At 36.2% G+C, this 23811-nt stretch overlaps 4 protein-coding genes across 4 annotated transcripts; all 4 read right to left on the reverse strand.

Annotated features, from left to right (window-relative positions):
- Positions 1-3: 3 nt before the first annotated feature.
- LOC143468757 (ER membrane protein complex subunit 2-like) lies at positions 4-7137 on the reverse strand. Its single transcript, XM_076966134.1, has 2 exons — positions 6730-7137; positions 4-5898 (listed from the first exon to the last, which is right to left on the reverse strand). Exon 2 carries the CDS (start codon positions 2088-2090, stop codon positions 1167-1169), a length of 924 nt encoding a protein of 307 aa, XP_076822249.1. The 5' UTR covers positions 2091-5898; positions 6730-7137; the 3' UTR covers positions 4-1166.
- Positions 7138-8546: 1409 nt separating this feature from the next.
- Positions 8547-10344, reverse strand: LOC143468749 (carbohydrate sulfotransferase 9-like). Its single transcript, XM_076966123.1, has 2 exons — positions 10176-10344; positions 8547-10019 (listed from the first exon to the last, which is right to left on the reverse strand). Exons 1-2 carry the CDS (start codon positions 10279-10281, stop codon positions 9082-9084), a joined length of 1044 nt encoding a protein of 347 aa, XP_076822238.1. The 5' UTR covers positions 10282-10344; the 3' UTR covers positions 8547-9081.
- A 138-nt stretch (positions 10345-10482) lies between these two features.
- LOC143468763 (uncharacterized) lies at positions 10483-13775 on the reverse strand. Its single transcript, XM_076966148.1, has 2 exons — positions 11653-13775; positions 10483-11553 (listed from the first exon to the last, which is right to left on the reverse strand). Exons 1-2 carry the CDS (start codon positions 12175-12177, stop codon positions 11257-11259), a joined length of 822 nt encoding a protein of 273 aa, XP_076822263.1. The 5' UTR covers positions 12178-13775; the 3' UTR covers positions 10483-11256.
- A 1882-nt stretch (positions 13776-15657) lies between these two features.
- LOC143468693 (uncharacterized) lies at positions 15658-21374 on the reverse strand. Its single transcript, XM_076966044.1, has 6 exons — positions 21226-21374; positions 20808-20967; positions 17723-17859; positions 17432-17551; positions 17233-17289; positions 15658-16888 (listed from the first exon to the last, which is right to left on the reverse strand). Exons 1-6 carry the CDS (start codon positions 21326-21328, stop codon positions 15894-15896), a joined length of 1572 nt encoding a protein of 523 aa, XP_076822159.1. The 5' UTR covers positions 21329-21374; the 3' UTR covers positions 15658-15893.
- Positions 21375-23811: the final 2437 nt, after the last annotated feature.

Raw genomic sequence — 23811 nt, forward strand, 5'->3', positions numbered from 1 at the left:
ATGTCTGTGATAGGACAAACACATTTCATAAATATGTTAAATTTAACAAACAAATTCATCGACAACAATTACAATTTGCAATCATTAACATACAAAACACATACCCTACTATCAAATGTAAGGTAACAATTTTCTACATCTGAGAACACATACAGTTACGGAAATGGTATGATAACCCAAAAAGTACACTGTGGAGATGTAACGCATCCAATGTAACAGTATAAAACAATGGTTTTCAATCTTTTTGTACCATAAGATTTGAGCCAGCTAGTATGGCTTAATGACCCTTTCCAAAAATTTAAATTCTTTCTTAGGCAATTAACTTGCGTACAGTACATGCAATAACCAAAGAAGCATACTAAAACACTGCAAAACGTTTTGTTGGACCAATTAAACAAAGGTTTATTTAATTACAACTTTTTATGTCAAACATTGTAAACACTTGAGAAAGAAACATAAGTAATCTGGCTACTGGATGTTTTGCACCTTGCAAACTTGGTAGTTTCTCAATGTTAAGACTGAAATGAATAAGGTTGGTGCAACTAATTTAATGTAGGAGGTGGCAGCGTAAAAGATTTACTGGCTATTGCAAATTAGCTTTTTACCACTTCCGATATCTTTCAAAAAAAAGGTGATATACTTAAAACGATATAATCCTTCAATTCAGAAAAACTCGGAAAAATGAATGGGTTATCAATCAGCTAATGAGGGTTACGATCCACAGGTTGAAAATTTTTAGTGTAAAATATTAATTTACATAAAATTAGTTAAAGTTACATATCCAAAATTGTTAGTTAAAATACCGAGATAAACATTTCTGGAAAATGATCTACCAAACTTTTGCTTGCTCGTTTAGTTAACTGGTCAAAGAAATGATTATTATAATAACTTTGAAAATGATGATTGTATCATAGTTACTCTGGAGCAAGACTTATGCTTAAAAATTGAAATAATTATAATTTTGCTGTTGGGTTGCACTATAAGAAGGCGATAATCTATGATTTCTTTTACACAAAATGCCTTGCGGATGCTGACATATTGGGCAGGTTTGGCTTTGTGCCGTATGACACATTTCATAGGAAAATTGCACATTGCTGAAAGTCGTAGTTGTCACACATTACCAATGCACATAAAAGTCGTAATGAAACAAAATCATAAAAATTTTGTTAAGCAACTCCATCTTGAAGGTTTAGTAATGAGAGGGACTGTTGGACACTTGCCATTAATTGGGGAACATCTTTAGATGGCGTAACATTTTTTTTTCCATCCAATGAAACATCCTTATCTTGAACCCATGTGTTGTTATATTTTTCTGCAATCATTTTAGCTGCCCATGTGGCATATTGCTTATTCTTGCTGTCTTCACTTTGTGAAACTTTGCCACACAAGCTTGTACATGTCATCAGCAAACCATACAATGCACGCATGTTGCAGTTATTGCTTAACTTTACAGCCTGTGCAAAATACTGTCTGGCTAATTCTTTGTTTTCTTTGCCACCTTTGCTGTATTTGATTTCTGCGTATCGTTGATGATAGAGATGATTGAATGAATTTGATAGAATCAGTTCTTCCATGCAATAGGCAGCCCTATCATAGTCCATCTGTGCAATGTACAAATCAGCCAATTCAAGCCAAGCATCATTGTCAGCCATGAAAACTTCAAGGTACTCCGTAAGCATCTTGATTGTGGCACCGGGATTCTTCCAATTCCTCCATTTTGACAGAGCTATTAACCGTTTTCTTACGGCAGCATTGGTGGGATCTTGTGCTAAAATTGTTTTATAAAGCTCTTCTGCTTCATCGGCACAACCCTGTGATTCCAGCATCATGCCTTGAAGTTTCATCACTCTTGAACTTTTTGGAAAATTGCTGCTAAGTTTCTCCAGGCACATGTCAGCAACGTCATCACGATCTACGTCCAAAGCAGCGATGAAAACCTGCTCACACACCAGCCACAATTCGTCACCCAGTTTTGAAGAATATTTCCGAACAAGTCTTTCACCCAAATCAACAACACTTTCACCATCACGGACATTGGAATCTCTTAACTCACGAAGTTTGTCCCGTGCTTCCTCCCAACTAACAGCCATAACGAAATGTAGCAATTAGAAAAGTGGTTAACAAGAAATTCCAGAAAATAATTAACAAAGGTTTCAAAGTTCTGATACAGACCAGCACTGTGCTATTGCATTTCTGCAATGTAGAATATAATAAAGTTTATGAAAATAATACCCATGTACAGTGAGACCTCGTTAATCCAGACCACTTCGTTTCGTCAAAAAATGTCGGTTTAGCGGGGTATCCGGATTATCGGAAAGTAAAAAATCAATCAATCTTGCAAATGCAGCACCGTGTTCAAAATTCAGTATGCACCTTACTCCAATTCTAAGTACCGACTTTCTGGCTGGACAGCAACTAAAATAAAATTATATTTTTTGTATGATCCGACCCAGTGTCGAACCCCAGAACCACCGTATTAAAGACGAATGCTCTCCAAGTGACGAACATTCGGTCGCAAATCGGTTTGACAACCGCTCTTGCATGGCGAAGCATTCCGGTGGGACCAGCAGTCTTGAACTTTCTTTGACCTGTTTCCAATCTTTGCGCAATGCGATATCAAAAGCTGATAGCACGATTGAGTTGCAGCAGTATGTCTTCAATAGATTGCCGCACTCAACCGATGTAATGTACGTATTTTTTTGCGACCGCGGAAGCGTTGTTTGTTACTGTTGATGAACAATTTAGTTTTTCGTTTCTAAAATACTGTACAGTATTTCATAGTATGACTAAAAAGCTGTGCGGCTAAAATTTTTTACAAAGCGCAATGCTGTACAGTACTGTACTTTTGAATCAATAAAGACCGCAACGTTATTATGCGTAGATAATCGGCTATTGTTTCGTCAACTAACTACCCAGTGTACATAGTGTATTAGGACAATCGTGAATCATTTTCGCTTCACTGTTAATAATCCGGTTTATCGGATTTTATTGCTATTGATTTAGCACATTTGTTCCAAAACTTTTGTGTCGGAGTCGGACAGCGGGGTTTCCGGATTAAAGGGGTAAAATGCATGGGAAGAAATCCGTTCCCGGCAGTTTTGTGTCGGATAGCGGAGATTCCGGTTGTTCGGGGTCCGGATTAACGAGGTCCCACTGTACACTAATAAATATTCCAAAAATTTTTAGAAACAACGGTGTGTTTCTGTGCTTACTAGACTGTCCCACGATGTTCATATATCTATTTTTGCATCCCGCTATCAATAATAACAGTATTGTTATGCAATAATGCATAATTTAATAACGTACTTACGCTGCTGCGAGGGGATTGTAAATTATGCAGAGGTTAAAACACCAATATATGAAAAAGAAACAGTAAAGCGCAAAAATGATATAGTAATCGAGATTACAAACATTCTTAAATTAATTATTTTCATTTGACTAAGAGGAATCTAGGAAAAGAGCAGCCAGACAGGATTACTTTTCTCGTCCCTTTCTCTTTTCTACCCTCAAGAACAATAGACCATACAATGCAGGCTATCTCTTTGTCATGTTGCCAATTGCCATGTCCTGGCTGGATGCCCGAGTGGAAATTACGGCAGTTTTTGACAAGAAATTGCTTGTGCAAAGACGCAAATATTGGCATGATGGCTTGCACTGAAGCCTTAAACGTTTGTTTACTGATTAATTATCATTAATTGGTGCTCAAGCAACAAAATTTGTACTGTTCCATAAAACATGTAAAAGTTCGGCTTACATGTTGATTAGTTTCATTTGTGTGTTCACTTTCTATTATGTGCTGGATATGATTGTAGCAGAACTGTAAGTTAACTATTACAACAGAATAAATGTATTTTGCTCTACAATGCATTGCCATAAATATCAAAACATCTGAGCAAGTTTACCCCACCTATAGAGCGCTAAAGGTAAAAAATGAGTTGTGTTTGGTTTAAGTTTTTTGGTTGCTTTTGAAACAAATCCAAGGAACAACAGAATTGCAGGAAATAAATTTTGATCTAGAATATAGAGGTTAAAAAAGAAAAAATGAAAAAAAAAAGATTGGTGTACAATTGTATCCTGATACTTGGTGAGATCCGTGGTTACCGGTACTATTTCAATTTGCAGACGACACTAATTGCAGTCTAGAATAGTAATTCCACACTTCCGTAGATTAATGTTTACTGCCTAGCAATAGGTTACTGGGTAGCCTATCCTAGGTTACCTCATGTGTCACTTTTCAGCCAGCAGTTTAGCTGTTTAGTTTATACTCTCTGACATTCCATCCGTTCATTTACATGAATAATATTCTGCATAAGCAACAAACTTCACTATTCTGCAAAAGTTGAAAATAAACTTTGCAAATGGCAGGTCTGTTTTAATTTTGTACTCTGACTTCAAAACCTGATTGGGAGGAAGTCAACGTGCAGAGCTTTGCAAGAGTGTAGTTATAATTGTATTCAGTACTGTGCTTCAGGTGCATTAATGAGCACAATTATGCGGATTTAGCAAAATTTTGTATATGTTTAATCAATTGTGGAGACAGCATATGATTTATAGCAGTGCTTTTCAACCTGTGGGACGGTACGCACTTGTGCGGTTGAAAAAAATTGCAGTGCGGATGACAAACGCGGTGCGGATGAGTGCGGATGAAAATTGTGCATATTTTTTACTTTTTCTGACTTGGAATGACAGCTTTGGAGCAAGAAGTTGTGCCTAACTGGTCTGAAATTGCCAGAAACATTCAGCAGCAACCGAGTCATTGATAAAAGTTGTTAAGTCTCTTCATTTGAATGAAAAAGTGTTAAGTCTCTTCATTTTCTTTTGTGTAATAATTTTCGGTTGGTTTAAAGTGCGGATGAAATTTTTGCGAAAAAAAATGTGCGGATGGTTCTCAAAAAGGTTGAAAAGCACTGATTTATAGCAAGTTTTTTTAGCAAACAGGCTGGAAGAGGCTTGCCAACTACAGCAGCAAAACCAGCACCTGGCAGCCTGCCCTACTGGAAAGTTTGCTTTCAGTGCACCAACAAATGTTATGCCAAATTTTGTGCCATGTCAACATAATACTTACAATATATCATAAAATACAAATTGAATGTTTTACCGTTACGTCACACAGCCGGTTGTAAAAGATAACCTAGGCGGTTAGGTGGGGAGAATGCGTATGCAAAAAGTTGATTTTAGCCTTTTAAGGTTTTACTCGGGAGTTTAAATTAAATGGAAAATTTCGGTTAGGTTTAGATTACTACATTATAATATTAAAGTTGGGTTAACAACAAAATTGAAAAATAGCTTCAAAAGCATTATTTTTTCCAGCGAAATAACGACAGCCTAGGCTATAGAATATAAGCCTACGACAAAAAGGTAATTCTGCGCCTGAAAATTGGAGCAGAAGAAAACTTACGCATTATACAAACTTTCTAGTAGGGGCAGCTTGTGCGTACACGCTTGAAGTGCTCTTAGATCTAGGCTATTGGATGCAAGATTTTGTCCAAAAAAGCCAAAGTAAATCAGTTGGGCGAGGGAGTAATGAGGTAATAGAAAGAAATTATGATGTAATAATTCTTCAAAACTCGATCCTGATTTACGAGTGTAGAAGTAAAGGATACTCCAAAACTGCAAACGACATCCCTATTACTAACAGCCGACATGGCAATAGTCAAGAATTTAAACGTAAAATAGCTGGTCTTATAAGTTAACATAACGTTAAAGCCTACGGTACTGTTGGTACAGTTACAACTTCTCCTTTTATCGTTCCAGTTTATTTCAAGTAGCCTAGACAGGGAATGGCCATAATCGTACTGGTTTGCTCATTGTATTACCCCATCGTAAAGTTCCAACCAAATTGCAAAAAATAATCCACAGTAAAGCAGCCATGAACATCAATTTATGACCAATCCATGCCTGAAAAATAGATATCTAAAAATCGTGTATTTTCATAACGTTTCAATGTTTTTGGGTTAGAATTACTTAATTTGTTCATTAATGTAATTTGTAATTACCGGTATAGTATTGTATGCTTTAAGTTTGAAATTAGCATTTACGACAAAACAAATGCTGCAGTAAGACAAAGATAGAGATAGAGAGAGAGAAAGTTTATTTCGCCATTTAAAAAACTAAAAAGGATCGTAACATAATTCTAACGTAATTCATTGGTGTGGGGCAGGGGAAAGACCTCACGGTCATCTAAGTCATCTGCCTAGATTCTATTGCAAAGAAAAGCAATTCAGAATTATCTGAATAGCACTTCCCTTGCACAAGTCCACTAATCAATTGATATGAGAAATATTTAAGAGACTTAATTTTTTTATATTGTTTGGTAGTTTATTCCAAAAATTAGGTCCTTCAAATGTTAACTTTTTTACCTTTTATTTTTTTTGATTCGGGGCAAGAAAAAGTGATGATCTAGTCATTCTAGTGTATGATATTTGTGTACTGTTTGGTTTTCGCTGAAATAGACATTAAACATTTGGGGAAGAAGATTTGTGTAACAATTATGCATGAATTTGCCTGTCTGTAACTGATAGATTTAAGATATATTTAGAATATCGTTTGCTCTATATATTGTAGTTAGTTTGGTATGTTTGTTACTGTTGGTATTTAGTCTTGCTACTTTATTGTGAGTTAGGCTATATTTAATGGTTTTATAACACTATTTGATACAGATCCTCAAACCAATATACCATAATGTAAAGCATTGTAAACTAGACTAGACTAGACTAGACTAGACTATACCTGTGTAATGGAATGATTGGTTATTGTTGTTGAACTTGACTTTACCAGTCACTCCAATACAATCTTTGATTGTCTGAATGTTTATTGTCCTCGATATAATGAGTCTCAAGGCCGTTGTTTGCTTAATCAATCCTAGACTCGTTTGTTCAGCTAAAAGCTGATTGTCTTGTAAAGCCGACAAGCAGAGTTGTCTGACCTGACACTGAGCTTGTCTTAAATTGTACTGTTCAATAGTTTGCACAAATTGTTGATTGTATAAACTGGTTATATTGATTCTTCGTTGTACGATTACAAATTGACAGAACATTGGCACATCAACAGCACTTCATTCAACAGTCAATGTAATAGCATTTTGGCTTAGCTATATTCAACTGCATTAAATTGTTGATTGCTGATTATACCCAGACTTGTTACTTCGAACTGACATACGCTAACAAAGTTATTTTCGACAAACTGAACGCATGCGAAAAAGGCGAAAATATTACGTCACAACAATGGTACAGGAAGTGATTGCGGGTCGTGTTACACTTTGCTAAAGCGACCCTTAAGTATTAGAATTGAAATCTCACATAATCTGTATATTAGTTTTGGTTATAATCACAATATTATCACACCTGTAATAACACCATCAGAACGTTTTTATTGGTAAATTGACGAATTTTGTACAAGACACCACAGATTCTCGGCAGTTTATTGCAAAGATCTTTAACATGATAATTCAATTTAAAATGTTCATCTACATTCTAGAATTATGCCTAGATATTTAATTTTGGTAGCCCTTTTTATTTTCTTGCCATTTATCGCCAGGTTTACTTATTGCCATTTGCAGAATTTAGGTGTTGTTATCATGAAAAACGTTTTACTGTAATTTAAAGAAAGCTTGTTAATTTTTAGCCAATTATTTACTTTATCAAGTTCGATTGTGATTTGATTTTCAATTTCTGCAATATGTCAATACGAGTTGTATAATACTGTATCATCAGCAAATAGGCCTAGTGATGTAGTTGAACGAAACATATCTTAGTATAAACACAAGATTTAATAAGTAAAACGAATAAATATGCCAAAACAGTAGGAAACATTTTGTAAGTCAGACCTTTAATTCGATATACTGCTAAACCTTACACCTAGGATTGCGTTGAATAGTCCAAAGATTTTGTGATTTTCCGCTTCAACACTTGCCTCAATAAACGCCTCAAAATCAATTTTCATAACTTATTCAAACGTACGGGAAATTTCATAAAGCTACTTTTCTCTGCCATATCACAATTTACACGATGAAATATAAGTTAGTATAATAGTGTGTTTCCGTGTTAGCACTTGGCATTACGTAACCGAAAAAAGTGAAATAATATCGCTTTCGTCAACGAGATGAGGAGCTGAACCGTCTGTTCTAAAAAGCTGATTTAGTTGTTTTATCTCTTTTCAAAGTAACGTAATAAACCACTGCAGGTGACACATTTTGGCCCTCCTTCACCATATTTCAATTTTGTAACTCCATATTAATCGCTTATCATGTGATTATCTAGAATTCTCTGATAAAAAAGAGCAAGTTCGGAACGTTTGATTTTATGCTTTAGTACGTACGCGAGGCCCAGATTCCAAAAATCGGTGAAACTGGCTCTGACGATAAAATGTTAACGCGGCCACCAATTAACTAGATTAATCTGAGATTGGCTGAACAGCTGATTTCTTTGATAAACATATAGTAAGCTATTCCCTAAGAGACTAATATCCACAGTAATGATTCTGATGAGTTGTCATTTAGCTCATTAGAACTTTTATTTAACCTGTAATAGACATAAGGAAATGCTAAAACCAATTTAATACGTGTAATTAAAGGTAAGCTATGCAGGCTACTACGAAAAAGAAACAACAGAGCTAGGTTATATGCATTACCATGAGAACCTTAAATAAATAGTTAGCAAGGTTACCACAGGAAAAACACAAGAAAAAAGATGCTTGTAATTCAATTAACATAATCTTGACGTTACATAATTTTCAGGCATTTTAAACTTGTTTAGCCTATATTTGAATTTTCGTATCCGTCGCCGTGAACACACACGTACACCGAAATAACTCCGTTATACATTGATTCGAGATTAAAACTTTTTGATAAATTTTATATTTTAGGTTGCCTGATACTGAGAATTTGGGAATTGATTTTGTATAAAACTTAAAGAATTACCACAGTTGTACAGTTAATACTTCATTAGGTGGTTTGTGATATTTTAACAGTATAATTATGGTTGGTGCCCTGAAACTATATCTGAGCTTGCCGAGGAGAGGGGAGCCATGAAGAAAATATTTCGTTAAACACAGCCAGACAATCGTACATTAATCATTTTGATGTTACAAAAATCCCCCTGCTGTTAAGCTGTCAACGTCGAACGTGTATCCAAACAGGACAAAGTCGTAGTAGTATATATCAATTAATTTAAGAATAGTAGACTTACTCATGGATTTGAAATACGTCCGTATAATCTCAATGGAATTTCTATTTTCTTTGGTAACATATCCAGTCCCTTTTAGTTGCCACGGAAAGTTAGATACATTCAGTTCTTTTTTCAACAACCCTTCATCTAAAGATAAGGACTCCAATTTGACAACATGGTTGTATGGATAAAGACATGGTTGGCACAGATGATTCATTGGCAAAAAGTGATAGTCTAAGTTTTTGTAATCTTTACCGTGGTAGGCAAGGTACAAAGCAAAATCGTCAAAGCTGATCACGTGGTCTTTGTCTTTATCACTAACGTAATTCTTCATCAGAGGATAAGCTTCAAGTAAAAAACTAGCATAGGTGTTGTCGCGGGTTAACTTTTCATTCCAACCTGAAATCAATTTCCCAAAAGGATGTCGAACTGCAATTGCCAGAAAGGCGTTCTTGTTGGTCAAGAGATGAAGTCCGGATTTTGAGTCCAGCTGCTGAGAGATTTCGGTGTTTTTCTGTCTGTCCTGCCAACCGAACTCGTGTCCTGCTGCCAATGGCTCGCGCATATCCCGTGCCAGCCAATGCCAACTAGAACTGCCACACTTTGGCAGGACGCAAACCAGAAAGGGACGGCCTGGAACGATGACGAAATTGTCATTTCTCACCCAAGAGCTTCTGTACTTTTCTGCTTCAGTTCTACTCCACAATTCTTTGCCGTTTTCACAAATTTCATGCATATGCTGCAATCTATGTTGAAATCGTAAGAGTGTCGTTTTTGGGTGTACCAACGCCGTCATGTTAGTCTCTTGTTCTCGACTGCTGGTATAATAAACGAGGCCAAAGTCATGGTCGTGTCCTGCCACAGAGAAAAACTGTTTTTAAGGATAATCCGTTTTGGTGTTAAATTTTACATTACTTTACAAAAACGTCATTAAAAAATATAGCTTTGGTATCTTTTTATCAATTCAAACTGAGGTCTTTGTGTGACGTGTAGTTTTATAACAATTCTTACCCCCATATATGCCGGTGGCATTGTCAAAATAGAAATAAAACATCAAAACGAAGGTTGCGGCTAACGCAAGCAATAAATATCCTCTTCCGCCTAATCTCAACGACATTGCTTAATTTAATGTGACAAGGTTGTTGCTTTTGACTTGCTGGCGCTCAGTGCTGGTACGTATGCTGCTAACCTTGCGGCAGGTAATAGGTAGTAACCTTTAGCTAGTAATGAATAACTATAGTTTAGTCTGTGCCTTGTCAATTATTAACTTAAGATTGTAACGTTTTGTTGATGCTTCTATTTGCAATCACAGGAACCACTTGTTTTCTGAATTTATGTTGCGCGCTAAGAAGTGGAACAAACACCAGCTTACATGAACATTTTTCGACAGATTTATGGTTGGACCATCACACAATTAGCACATGACAAACAAAGCGTTAACGCTATGCGTGGTGTTCACTGCATCATAACGCAACGGCGGCTTGAAAAATTGAAACCAGTTTGCCCGTTAGAGCAATATAAAGTTGAAACAAGTAATCAACACTTAAGTAAATGTAATTCTTGAGAACGAAATAACACAAATGTCAATTCAAAGTGAAACAAAACTTCACGAAACTAGGTTTGTGACTTGTTTGAAGTCTTCGAAATAGGACCTTAACTTGCTTAAGAATTTCCTTTGGTACTCACAGCCCGGTAACCAGCGTCTCCAGAGGCCTACTTGCTTAAGCAAACAAAACCCTGGACGTATGTTTGTTTCAATTAGATTCCACATCAATTGGACACGCGGTCAGATTCACTCTTTGCGTAACTATGTTATAAAATTGACATTCGTTTTCGTTCTAATTGGACAGAGATATAAGAATTCTTTATTAGGAACTCAGGGAAGCATTGTGAAAGCATGTTAAAATTTTTTAACTTTGAATAGGCCATTCCATTCGAAAGAACACCTGAATATAACATACAGCACGTAGGCTTTACAGGTATTGTAAAACAAAACAAACCACCGACTGAATGAATACGACGCATAAAGCCAGCTTGCTAATTGGAGTAATGACTAAAATAACACTGTTAGCATGTGCACAAGGAACTCAGGTTACGACCTAGTAGTGTAAAGGTCAGAATCTTCAGGAGATGATTGGCCAAAGTCTCCAGCTACTGCTGAATCAGTTTTTACGGCAGAATTTGACGGAGTCATGGGAAGAATATTCAATATAGCAGGACTTTTGAGTAAGTTGTCTGAAGGACTGTTGGTAATTTCAGGTTTTGATTCCGCTGCCTTTACATTGTTCGTATCATCAGAAATCTCAGAACCAACTTTATTTAAATCTTTATTCAAGTTCTGGTCCTCACCACTGACATCAACAATACCTCTTTCATCGATAACATAGGCCTGAAATATATATAACAAACACAGTTATGTTCAACTGTTCCTAATCTGCAAAATTTACAATACAATACAATATAATAAATATTTATTCACAATGCTTACAGTTTCTTGTTCTGTAGAAGTAGTTTTGTTGGAAGCATTTTCATCGTCTTCCAGTTTCTTCATTCTCTCATAGATATATGTGTAACTTGCTTTTGAACCATTGTATACCATTACTGATCCGTAATAAGAAAATCTAGCAATTGTTTTTGATATGTCATAAGTTTGGTAAGGGTAGCATGCAGCTGCTGCAAGAGTAAGTGTTCCAAGAGGCAAAGCTCTTTTGTAGTACAATCGTTTTGAAGGGGATCTAAATGCCAAGAATAAACCTGTGGCTAAACCACCAGCCATAATGCTAAATTTTACTTTTCCCTCTGTGCTTGTAGCATACTGTTTAAAATCTGTTATTTGCTTCACTGTATTTCGATACTTTTCTTTAACTTCAGCCACAAGATTCATAACACTTGTTCCGACACTTCGACTTGAATGGTTGTATGTTGCAGAATCCTGCGCATTGTTGATGAGTACATCTTCTTTTTGTGGATATATGGACAAATTTCTTACATCTTGCTTACAGTTGGCTTTCATTTTTCATTAAATAAACAATCAGCAATATGCATCAATACATTACTTACAGCGCAAACTGAAAACAATAACAAATGAAGAAAAGTAAAGCGCCATGTACAACATAATATAACCCCATATTACAACATTGCAAAACTTCTCAACTTGCAGCTTCAGGGAAGCTTCACCTTATGTTAACAGAAGTTTAAATCAAAGTCACTCATGGGCCTACAATTAGCTAGGTGTGAGTTTGATCAATGCGGGTTTATACACAAAACATGTAATTAGTTAAAAATACATTATAATAAAAGTGCATTAACTTGACATCAAAAGGTCTAATTAAACAAATAAGTTATCTGAAGTTAGTCAAACTAGCGGTACTGTCCATAACCATGAAAACATGACTGAGGGATATTAGATGCATTTTAGCTATCAATCAACAATTTTTTATAGTTTCGTTTTGATATAAAATTTAATACCTGTTAAATCTAAAGGCAGTGTTCAGTGTAACAATTGCATTAGGCATAACACTAAGAACGTTCAACAGCATGTAGCAATTTCAGTCTAACATAGGTATTTATGTCCTACAGACAACAAAATACTTTATGTTAATCAACATTTTAGTTCTTCTTTTGGGGCTTCAACTAAATATTAGAAAGTTTTTATTGGCTTTGTGTTGCAGTTACAATCCAAAGTGGAAAGTATGGCACCTACATGCCGGAGATTCATTAACGTACATGTTAATTTATAATAAAGAAACAAAGAAAAGCTAGTTGTTTGCACATCAGTTTATAATACAATAAACACACAAAGAACTGAGGCTTCAGTGTATGCCAGGGGTGGGCAAACTTATTCAATGAAAGAGTCACTTGCGGAAAACTATAAACACCAGCGAGCCGCAAAGTCAGTAATGATTGTCAATTTGGTTATTATATTATTAGTAGTCATTTTGGGATATTACTTTTCAGCTAGAAGACCCATAAAAAACATGTCGGCGAGGCGCACTTTGACCACCTTTGCCATAGAGTATAGAATCTATACCTGAAAACAATGTCGGATTCTATGTCTACTGTTACGTTATCAACGAAATGCTGGCCTAAATAGAAAAAAATAGACAGAAACGTTCATAAACGGTACTCTTGGTAGCCTTTACAATTTTTTTGGAATTTTACGATTCGACTAGAAGAGCCACAAAAAACATGCCGGCGAGCCGCAGTTTGCCCACCCCTGGTGTATGACATCACACCAAAAGTTGCGTCTTTGCACGAACGATTTCTCGTTAAAAACTACCATACTTTCCAGACTACCCAGATGTCGTCTAGTATTGTATTGTATTGTAACTTCTTCACTGTTGTAGTTTAGTGTTGTATTGTAACAGATGTCGTCTAGTAGGCCTAGGCTATATTGTATTGTAACTTCTTCACTGTTGTAGTTTAGTGTTATTACTTCTGTACTTCCGTAGATTGATGTTGACCTAAATTTTCAGCTTCTACTCTGGTTCGGAATACTTTGGATTTGCATTCATGCATTAAGCCTATATCATTAGATTAGAAACTAGAAATTAGAATGTTAATTGATTAGAATATTTAGATTTAAGACGCTTAGTTGGGCTACATTAATTTACGAAATGGAGAAACTGAGGAGTGAGGAATCTGAGAAACTATAGAAATCTAACAACAATGTTTTATTGTATTGTGTTGTTTATTTTTCGCCATTAACTTTGCGGAGCAAAAGTTAGGATGTTTGCCGTAGTAAAATAAATTACATGCTCACAAACAATTAACGAGCAGGAAAAAGTGGTAAAGCCCAAGCACTTAAAGCATGCAAGATGGCAATAAAGGAATTTTGCTATAAGATGGTAAGTTAATGTAATAAGCAGACTATTCAAGACCCATGTTTTAGGGTTTTGATTAACTTAAAATAGAACACAAATCTAAAAGCAAATAAAAGATTAAAAAGGAAATAATATTATAAAAGATAACAGTTATTACAGTACACTCCATTATGTTCAATTTTGTCCAAACAAATTCATCGAGCTATACCAATTCACTATGAAATCAAACAATTTCCCTTTCCCTTTTACAGTAAATCTTTAACCTAAAAAAGGATTCGATATATGGAACCAATAGTTTGAAATTCTCTGCCTAATGACTTGAAACTTCAAAAAAATCAGACAATTTTTATAAAAAATTTAAAATTATTTTACTTCCTCAATCACACTTGCATGACACTATGTGACAATGTTTTAGACGATTTTTGTTTCTTATTTGTGTAAATATACACTGTGTAAATCTGCACTCCAGCACCAAGCACTTCTATATATTTTATTGCACTATACACTTGTTTTTCTCTTTATTATGTATATATATTCAATTGTATTTCATAAATGGATGCTTGTTGGTTATAAGTCACATTCTATGTTATTGAGTGCAAGCAACATTTAGTAATAGGCTACTGTAACTGTAATCACGTTGACGAGGTTTCACAGAATTTTTAATACACACTCATGTGCTGTATTTTTCTTTCAACTTGAAAATAATTGAAGCCTTCCTCAACCACCTGCCACCAAATTTTTTTATTTGCCAAATTCTAGACATAGGCAGTAAGCATCCATCATGCGCACAACAAGTACCTTTTGATAAAGCACTTTGATAAGATGATGGTATTGGAAAATTTATAATCGGACCAAGAAAATTATACGTCAATCTGTTTATTTGTTAAGTAACTTGCAAATTTTCAACACTCATTACACAACTATTTCGGATGTTAACTGCAATTACTGCAGATCGCTCTTACATATTTTCAAGATAAACGACTAGGACCAGTTACTGGATTGAAACGTCACCACCAGCGCCACTCAAGTCTTCAACTTCGGATCAAGAGGGGTTACTTTTCAGCACTACCATTTATTAGACATCATTGGCATCTTTTTCTGTACATCACTGTCGATGTACCAGAGAGGATTACATCTTGTAACGAGCAGTATTGTCATTACATCTTCCGAAGATTATCATTGGTGTGCATTCTTGCTGTACAACTCGGGCTAATCAACAACGCCCTTCCTTAGTGCCATGGCCACCAGAAACCGAGCTCTTGCCCGGGATGGTTTTTTTTACAGTGGGTTTTCTTTTCCCATCCACTGATGTACAGCCTTGAAGCAATTTTCATTCATCAGTTGCTTGAACACACGATCTGCTCGTCTGCTTAATTTTCGCTTTTCAATTTATGTTTTATGGACTTAACTAATCATAGGTTTAGTGGCCGTGCTAGTTGTTACCAGCAAATACTGTATTAACGTTATTTTTCTTGAGCACGTTTCAAGCCTTTTCAGCTTTGTCACTTTTTCTTGTTCATTGGCGCGTGTTAGTAATTACTGGTTTGATTATTTGTTCCCACCACGCTTTTGACGAAAAATAAAATGAATGAATGATACAAAGAAACACGAGAATATATACACACTGATAACCACTGGTAGACTATTATTTCGTTGGCTACAGCAGTAGGTAATATGCATGGAACTTTTTATTTCGATATGGGAACTTATGTTATACGTTCAACTGGACTTGCAATGAAACGAAAATAAATTAGAGCTTGTAGGCGATTGAAAAATATACTGGATGTAAAACAGAATAGGACGTTAAGAGCGAAAAGACAGTAAAATACTTTGCATAAATTTTGTCCTGATTGCGCGCATCTATTAACAGCATAGGCCTATATAGATATTGCACTTGATAACGAATTTACTGGGCTATGGTGAGCATTATGACAATAAGTGAATACGCTGCGTACCACGTCATAGTAAAGCTGGAACGCAAACCTTTTTGTCCACCACCACCGTGATCATTGGCATCGGAAAGCCGGGGCTTTGGGTTTGAATACAAACTGGAAACTTTTGGAAGCCCGACAGGACCTGAGCTATTCTTCCTTAAATCTTTTTCTATGGACTCAACTATGTCCAGAAGCTCGTCTGGATCGTTGTTATGTAAATTACGTAACGCAGGTACAACCAGATCAGTGCTTTTGTCAAGGTCGTCTGATGGGGGAGCAGGTTTTGATGTCTTCGACTCATTTTTCGCGTTTTCTTGAATGTCAAAATAGTCATCTACTTGCTTATTTTCAGGAATAGTGCCCGTTTGCGTTTTGACCGCAATACCATCGTCCTTGTGGTCCTTGACATCGAAAAGCGAAGGCATGGGTGTCGGGGCAACATTGGGTTTGGTTGACATTTCAATCATTTCTACTTTGGGAGTATCGGTTGTTACCGGTGCCTTCGTGCTACTTGTAGACCTCTCTAGTAAATCTTGTTTGATTTTGTGCTTGGGCCTTTTCTTGTGATGATGTTGTCTATGATCTACTTTTGAAGTTGGTGTTCTGCTGTCGCTAGTAGATCTTTCGGTGAGGTTGTCAAGTGTGCTTATCGTCATTGTGGTCTGATAATCTAAAGTGTCTCCCTCTCCTGCTTTTGAAGGGGCTTTGGAATTACTAGGTATTTCAGTTGGGGACGCATGTATGGCTGACGTCGTGCTGGCGAGCTGATTACCTTTGACAACGTTTTCTTCTGTTGTTGTTGGACCCTCAGTGTCACTTGTAGTTGTTACTTCGGAGATTTTATGGGTATCGTGTGCTATTGGTTGAATTTGGTGATATTGCCTATCGTTTGCATTTTCGTCAAGATCGCATAACTTCACAGCTTTCTTCGTATTATTGCCACTCGTCGAAAGGTTTGTCTTGTGATCTATATTGATAAGAGCAATCAGTCTTGATTCCGATTAAACTAATTGACGTACTATTAACATTCCTGCACACACTACAAGATTGCTAAGCAATCTATTATTATTTGACAATAACGTGTAACATCCGGTTTCGACGCCAACGTTTTAAGTCCATTATTTATATGTCTCTTTATGCTGGTTATATCAACACCAGAAACAAATGAAAAGAAATACAAAACAAAGATAAAATTAGAAGTAATAGGCATAGTACAAAAACCAACTTGCTTTCCAAAACAGAATATATAATAGCCTATAACTTACACAAAAACACAACTATATAAGCTAATCAGGAATATTTTAAACTCACAACGATCTTCGAAATGCGTCGTTAAATTGAGATCTGATAAGTCACAACCAGCCTTGCCTGAAAAATATTTCCTGCTTAATCATGTCCTTTCCAGGCATCGATAAAACAATGGCGCATACGAAACTAAGCCTAAATCAATTTGTGTACAGTAGCCTACATATTTAATAGGCTTATTTAAAAAAATATATATCCGACTTACAATATTTTTCAGTATCAATTTTCATTAGTTGTGGATGGAAAGAGGCACTTGCTTTATGAAAGCATAGGGCAGCTTCTTTGTCGCAATTGCAGAGTTTGTCTTTGAACGGCGAGTTTTTTGCTGCAAAGAAAAGAAATTTTGTTATGGTTGTGGTCGATTATGCAATAATGGTTGAAAGCACGACAATCATCTGGTGTGAAAAAGAAAACGTTGCGTATCTGGGAAACAAAGTCACGCAATCTAATGTAAAAACATGTCCTTCCTTGGAGCATTATGTGCTCATAGACACACCGCAAACAACTTTTCCTTCCCGGCACTCGCTGTCGTACGACGTAAATATGGTCGAGCCAATGATGATGAGACTTTCCAAGAAGGTTTTCGTTATGTTTTCTGCTTCTGCGTAACATTCGTCATGTCTCTTGCAGCACCTATATTGCGATAAAATTGATATCAGACGGATGGTTTAATATTTTACGATTAAAAATGTTACAACTTTTAACTCAAGATGTTGTTGATTCTTTCAAGGAAGTTGTGTTTTCCTATATAGGGAATCTCTGTTTGTATCTTTGGTTTTCTGTCTGTTAGCATTATATTAGTTTGGTTACCAAACGTCCTTTATTTCAAAGAACAGCCTTTTACCTAGCGTTGCTTTTTATTGAGGTATCAAATATAATTTATTTGAAAATTCTTTAGCTTAATTATACGACTGCTGGTGTGTCAATTTTTCACTCTCAAAATGAAAGTGGGATGTACAACTTGGACAAGCCTTTAACAGGAACTACAACGCACAACTGATGCAATAAAGAAATTTACTTTTGCCAATGTTTCATGAACTCCTTCGGGTTAGCTGCACCAGGGCGCGTTTAAGCCTCCTTCAACCTAACAGTATCCGTACATTCTGACGATCGCTCTCCAAACCACAAACATAGAGCACGTTAGGAAGTTTTGATTTGGGATCCTTAGTTTTCACGATATTGCCATTTACGGGAACTATTTTTTTTGGGCAAGCGTCATATAGACCAGACAAAATAATTCTAGCAATATTCTTATGTGTTTTACTGTAACTTGACAGATATGGCAACCCTAGTCTTTACTCAAAAGCTTATACCCCGTTTTCAATAAAAAAATCTGTATAGCTTTTATCAATGACAAGAGGAAAAACTGATTAGATGTTGGGTTGTTGATAAACCCTTGCGAGAGAAATAGCACGAGCAGACAGCAGACATGCAACTAACAGCAGAAAAAAATATGACGACGTGCAGACGTTCGAGAAAGACACAAACCCTCAACGGTCATTTGTCAAGAGCAACTTAACGTGTCGTAATGGCACACATCATAAACCTATACTTTGTTTTTAAACCACACGAATCAGCTCATAAAGCGTTAAAAATTGTCGTGTCTTGAATACAAGCCACATTTAGTAATTATAAAGATAAAAAAATGACATAACTTTTATCTCAGTCGAATTAGGTTTTGCTTCTTGTGCTGTTTAGAGATGTGCAAGCATAGGTTGGGAGAGAGAATCATGCATAAATTTGAAACAAAATATTGGGTGCAGTATTACTTAAGGTTATGAGGTTATTGCGTCACGGTTATCTCACATGCAAAGCAAACGCTAAAAGTAATGATAAGTTACCCTCAAATATTAACAATATGACGAATATGATAACTCACTTAAATTATAACCCCTAAGCTATATAGACTTAAATAATCGAGTTAAAACATGGCAACGAAAAATACGACAACATAATTGATATTAGAAATAATGATTGAGATTATGGGCTTTGTTGGCAAAGGTGTTTTCTATTGCTACATGAGCTCGGATGAAATTACGACGTATTCTACAAACGCATTTATCAAGTGAATACGGAGAACAAATACTTCGTTCGTATATGCAAGCTGTAGGCTATAATTTTAATTGCGTGTTTCTCCTGTTTCACACCGGTAATGAGTAGTGCTGTCATTCGAAACGTCCGCAATGAAAACGGCGTCTAGTCTGTATGACGGTTCAAGTGTTTTATTAACAGCGTTAAACTCGCTCAACAACAGTCTGAGCAAACAGTTTCATGCGATTGTTTTGTCCATTGTATCAATTATTATTTTTGGGATATGTTTGTGAGAATTATAATGGCAACGATTGACTTGCGATATAAACTGCTCAAAACTACAACAGTAAAATGGCCTGTCAGTCTGCATAAATCATGGAAAAACGCAAACAAAACTCTCAAAAACGGGGGCGCAATAAAATATGGCTGCAAACTAGAATAAAAACGTCACGAGCCGCTACAAGGCAACATTATTATTAATGCAATGCAAATATAAATTACATTGCACTTACGTATTATTAGTGGAAAAGCAGTTTCCTTTATAAAGTGACCGAAAGAGTTAGGCTGGGCTTTACAGTTGTTCATGAATAGAAGCGACCCATCGCTTTGACACCGGCAAGACTCTACGTATGGCCTGGACATATATTTTATACTTTTAACTTCGAAAATCTTTTAATTCCTTCGCAGCACATTGAAATTAAAAAACAGAATACGAGACCACAATTAATTGGGTCGGCGAACGTACAGTATAGCGTACGTGGAGATCCGTACCGAGGAGGCCTTCCTATAACAAATGAGCCATTTACTACAGGAAGGCCTACTCGATACGGACCTCCGCGTTGCGTAATGGTGCGTTTTTTTCACTTACCTTAAGCAAGGATTTTAAATTACTCCTATTGAAAATGCCAGTAAAATATTTGAAATTTTTGCGTAAATCGCCGTGACATTTTTGGCCATTGGCCATCGTAAGGTGCGTGTCGCGGAGGCCTTCCTACGACAAATGGCCCGTAACGGTTGTTTTTGTTGTTTTTTTTTTGCGTATTTTTAGCAAGAATTTTCAGTAATTCCTCCTGAAAATGCCAGTAAGATATTTGCAAATTCTGCATATGCGTCCCCGTAAGGTCATCGACCTCATAATCGAATGGCAGTAAAATTTGTTGATTTAATGTCACAACATAAAATATTTGCAGGGATGCATAAATACGGTTAGATATGAAAATAAAAAGTCGCTTAAGAGCTGTTGTAAGAGGGGTGTAATTACTAATTGTTTTCCGTAAAACACGCTCAGCCTTTAAAGAGGCACTCCATTCGTAGTGTACTATGCATGTTATATTTATATAGGCTATATAGCATACACATAGCCAGCTGGTCCTATACGCCACTGGTTAACTTAAAACACATGAAAGTAAATACTTTAAGGGAATGGCGGGAAAACAAGGCCGTTATCAATGCTTGCTGGACCATGATGTAACAGTCGCACAGCTACGACCTGTTGTTTTTGACTCATAATAGCATTCTTGTTGTATTACTCAATCTAATGGTTAACTTACTTATCGGTGTCATCAATGGGCACACCTTTGCCGGAAAAGCCGCAGAAACATCCATAACTACCGTATGTTCCCAGTATTATAATATCAGGTTGATGGCAGCTTATCGCTCGGTGAAAACCGATGGCTCCTCGCTTTATTCTTTTGCTTATTTGGTTTCCCACTGTAATATACAAGTCATGTAGAGAATAACTTGATAGATTTGTGTTTATTCATAGGAAAATGTGCGAATATTCAGTAGTTGATATTATCGTAGGCTAAAATGTAAATATTAATTTATTAACAACGGTTTATTCAAGCAACAACAATTTCCGCGTAGGCTACGTTCGGTTTACTTTTTATTCATCATGCAACAAGAAAATAATGAACACTATCTGTGATCGTTTGTTCTGTACACAAAGATAAGAAACGAGTTTCAAACCTTCTTGAAGATATTCGATGGGTCTGGGCACACCCTCCACGTACAGTGACGATGTTAATACGGTGGTGATGTAGGTGAGTAAGAACAGCCGCCGTCTAATCATTGTATCACTCCAACCAGCCTTACAATAGGTGTTATAAACAAGACAAAGCTATGCCATAAAATGAGAGAATAATTAGATTTGATAAGTTAATTTTTATAAACTCAAAGCCGTTTTGCTAAATTGTTCTTAATCTTGTTTTTTCTGCTGTAACTTTTGCTATTTTCTTGCAATTTGTTCTTTACGTTTAAATTAAAACTCTTGAGCACTCTATATTTACTACTTCCTAAGTCGTTCACTGACACAATCTCCTGTGTATGAATATGACACGTCACTTCTGCTGGAGGTTACCATAGGTTACTCTACGACCTGATACTCGAGTTCTCTTTTTCTACGCTTCGTCATCACATTTAACTAACACGTCTGATGTCTGCGTCACCTGCCCGCTTCTGGATATGAGATCAAAGTTATTGACAGAGACGTGCAAGATAATCATTACCACAAAAGTTGACGTTTTCAAGAAAGAACTAAAAACGCTTTAAGTCACGTACCTATCGCTATAAATTTACCGATGCGTATCCAATGCTCAACTCGTCTGACTTTTCAATCTCATGTGTGACAAGCCCATCACAAAATAACGGCGTACGCAGGCCTACAATGAATAATTTAATGGCAACAGTCTGGCGCACGGACCTCAACCGGCCGGCGGAAGGAATTACGCTCAGCTTATGAGGTTACTCTGTGTCAGTCACGTGGTTGTAGGCAAGCATTGTCAAACCACAAACTACTATAAGTAAATGGTCTCTTATAGTAGTTTGTGATCAAACAAGACACATGCAACGAGATGATTAACGGTAAAGTTACTTTAGCTACTTGTATCAAAAATCACACTGCTTGTTGAATTATTTCAAACAAGATGAAGCACGCAATTAAAGTTTCTCGATCTGGAAAACCTCTGTTTAGCATATAAGCAATCCATACTGCATTGATATCATTTCATCAGAGGCGTTTTTTGAAAATGACTTATGCTCAGAGGTAGGCAGTACTATAGCATGAAGTTACTGCACTGCACGACTTTTTCTGCACCGATACCGTCGTTACTTTTTTCCAAAAGTTGCCTTCCCAGACCCTTTTCCTAACTGCTTTTTTCAATAAATTTTAGTTGGTCACAGTGTAGCGGCCATTAACTATTTCTTAGTTTGTCGCTGGTTAGCGCCCTTAAGCTACTCCCCGCATTTGGTATAAAATCGAGGTATTTAATCACTGCATGTACGTTTGCCATTCATTCTATTTAGTTTACGATTCGACTGTTACGCTATTAAAGTGTTGAGCTCAGGAGGATATTATTTATTTAATATATGAGCGAGGATAGCGTACTACTGTAGTAGCAGCCTTTTGGAGTTAGGAATCAGATCTACTTTGCGGGATATAACATCCCAGCAACATACCTTGCCGCACAAGTACTCGGTATTTTGAAGTGATTGTCTCAAGGTTTTGTGTGTGGTGTATTTTTCAAAAGTTTATTTTAGTTCAACCTTACTTGTTCCTTTTAATTTGCAAATGACGGAAAAAGTCGTAAGGTTTGACGTCACATATATTTTGACCTGGAGTAACCTGTATCTCTGCGTTACAACTACTATCGTATTTACAAATCTTGTTTTGTCACATCAGTATACATTCTTGCGCTTGCTTGTTACGTTTATTATTTAACTATCATGTATACATGTCTAAATTATACAAATGCGGATAGTCAAAGTAAAAGTTCAACATAAGGCCGGTTTAACTGTGGGCGTAAGGAAGTAGTTAGTGTATCTTAAGCTACGCGTCTACTTTGGGTTACTCCAGTTAAACTGAAAGTGTTAAACCGCAATGTTTTATAGAAACTCAGTTGCCATAGCTAAGGTGTGGCTCCATCAGTAGTAATCTAAAATTATCACTTTGTTTTTCAGTAAAGATGTAAAATTCGTACTGATGCAGCCGATCGCTGACAATTTCACTGGTGACAATTTTAATGAAACAAACGTCTTTTGCAATATTTTTGCTGTGCTTGTGACAGCCACTTCACTTCAAATATCTATAACGCTAAGGCATAATGCTGAGTTTTGCGGTATTTGGTATAAGTCTAACTTTAAAACCTTCAAGTTAGGCTTATGCCAAAATAGTTGTAACTTATTCGTTTTAAAATAATCTTTTTGTGATTATTAAAATCAATAAATTGAAGCATGTTACGTAATTAATAGCGAAGCTTATCAATCACAGTGAATGAACTCCTCCTAGGATAGGCTATTCAACTGAAGTTTATTACCGCTGGTGCTACCAATCTTGCATACGCTTAAAGCATGACCGCATGCGCATGTTAATCAAAAAGTATCATTGAATAAGGACGTTCTAATAAATACATTGCCTATAAAATTCAAGAATTTTTCTTTTCCATTTTATTTGCCCATTTATCTATTTGTGTCGAGCTGCTGTATTATTACTTTCAGACGGAGAACAGGTATCGCCGCCGAAAGCTTACTATATAAACAGTTAAGGATTTAGTCGTC

Source organism: Clavelina lepadiformis, chromosome 1 (genome assembly GCF_947623445.1).
Source record: "Clavelina lepadiformis chromosome 1, kaClaLepa1.1, whole genome shotgun sequence".
Lineage (NCBI taxonomy): Eukaryota > Metazoa > Chordata > Ascidiacea > Aplousobranchia > Clavelinidae > Clavelina > Clavelina lepadiformis.

Bases quoted from the DNA above. Each gene is read 5' to 3' on its own strand.
- LOC143468763 (XM_076966148.1), bottom strand. From the start codon at position 12,177: ATGAAAGCCAACTGTAAGCAAGATGTAAGAAATTTGTCCATATATCCA. The intron at 11,554-11,652 runs GTAAGCATTGTG...TATATATTTCAG, and splicing joins CTTCTACAGAACAAGAAACT to GCCTATGTTATCGATGAAAG.
- LOC143468757 (XM_076966134.1), bottom strand. From the start codon at position 2,090: ATGGCTGTTAGTTGGGAGGAAGCACGGGACAAACTTCGTGAGTTAAGA.
- LOC143468749 (XM_076966123.1), bottom strand. From the start codon at position 10,281: ATGTCGTTGAGATTAGGCGGAAGAGGATATTTATTGCTTGCGTTAGCC. The intron at 10,020-10,175 runs GTAAGAATTGTT...TCTCTGTGGCAG, and splicing joins TGCCACCGGCATATATGGGG to GACACGACCATGACTTTGGC.
- LOC143468693 (XM_076966044.1), bottom strand. From the start codon at position 21,328: ATGATTAGACGGCGGCTGTTCTTACTCACCTACATCACCACCGTATTA. The intron at 20,968-21,225 runs GTTTGAAACTCG...TGTATATTACAG, and splicing joins CATCGAATATCTTCAAGAAG to TGGGAAACCAAATAAGCAAA. The intron at 16,889-17,232 runs GTGAGTTTAAAA...TTATCAATATAG, and splicing joins GACGCATTTCGAAGATCGTT to ATCACAAGACAAACCTTTCG.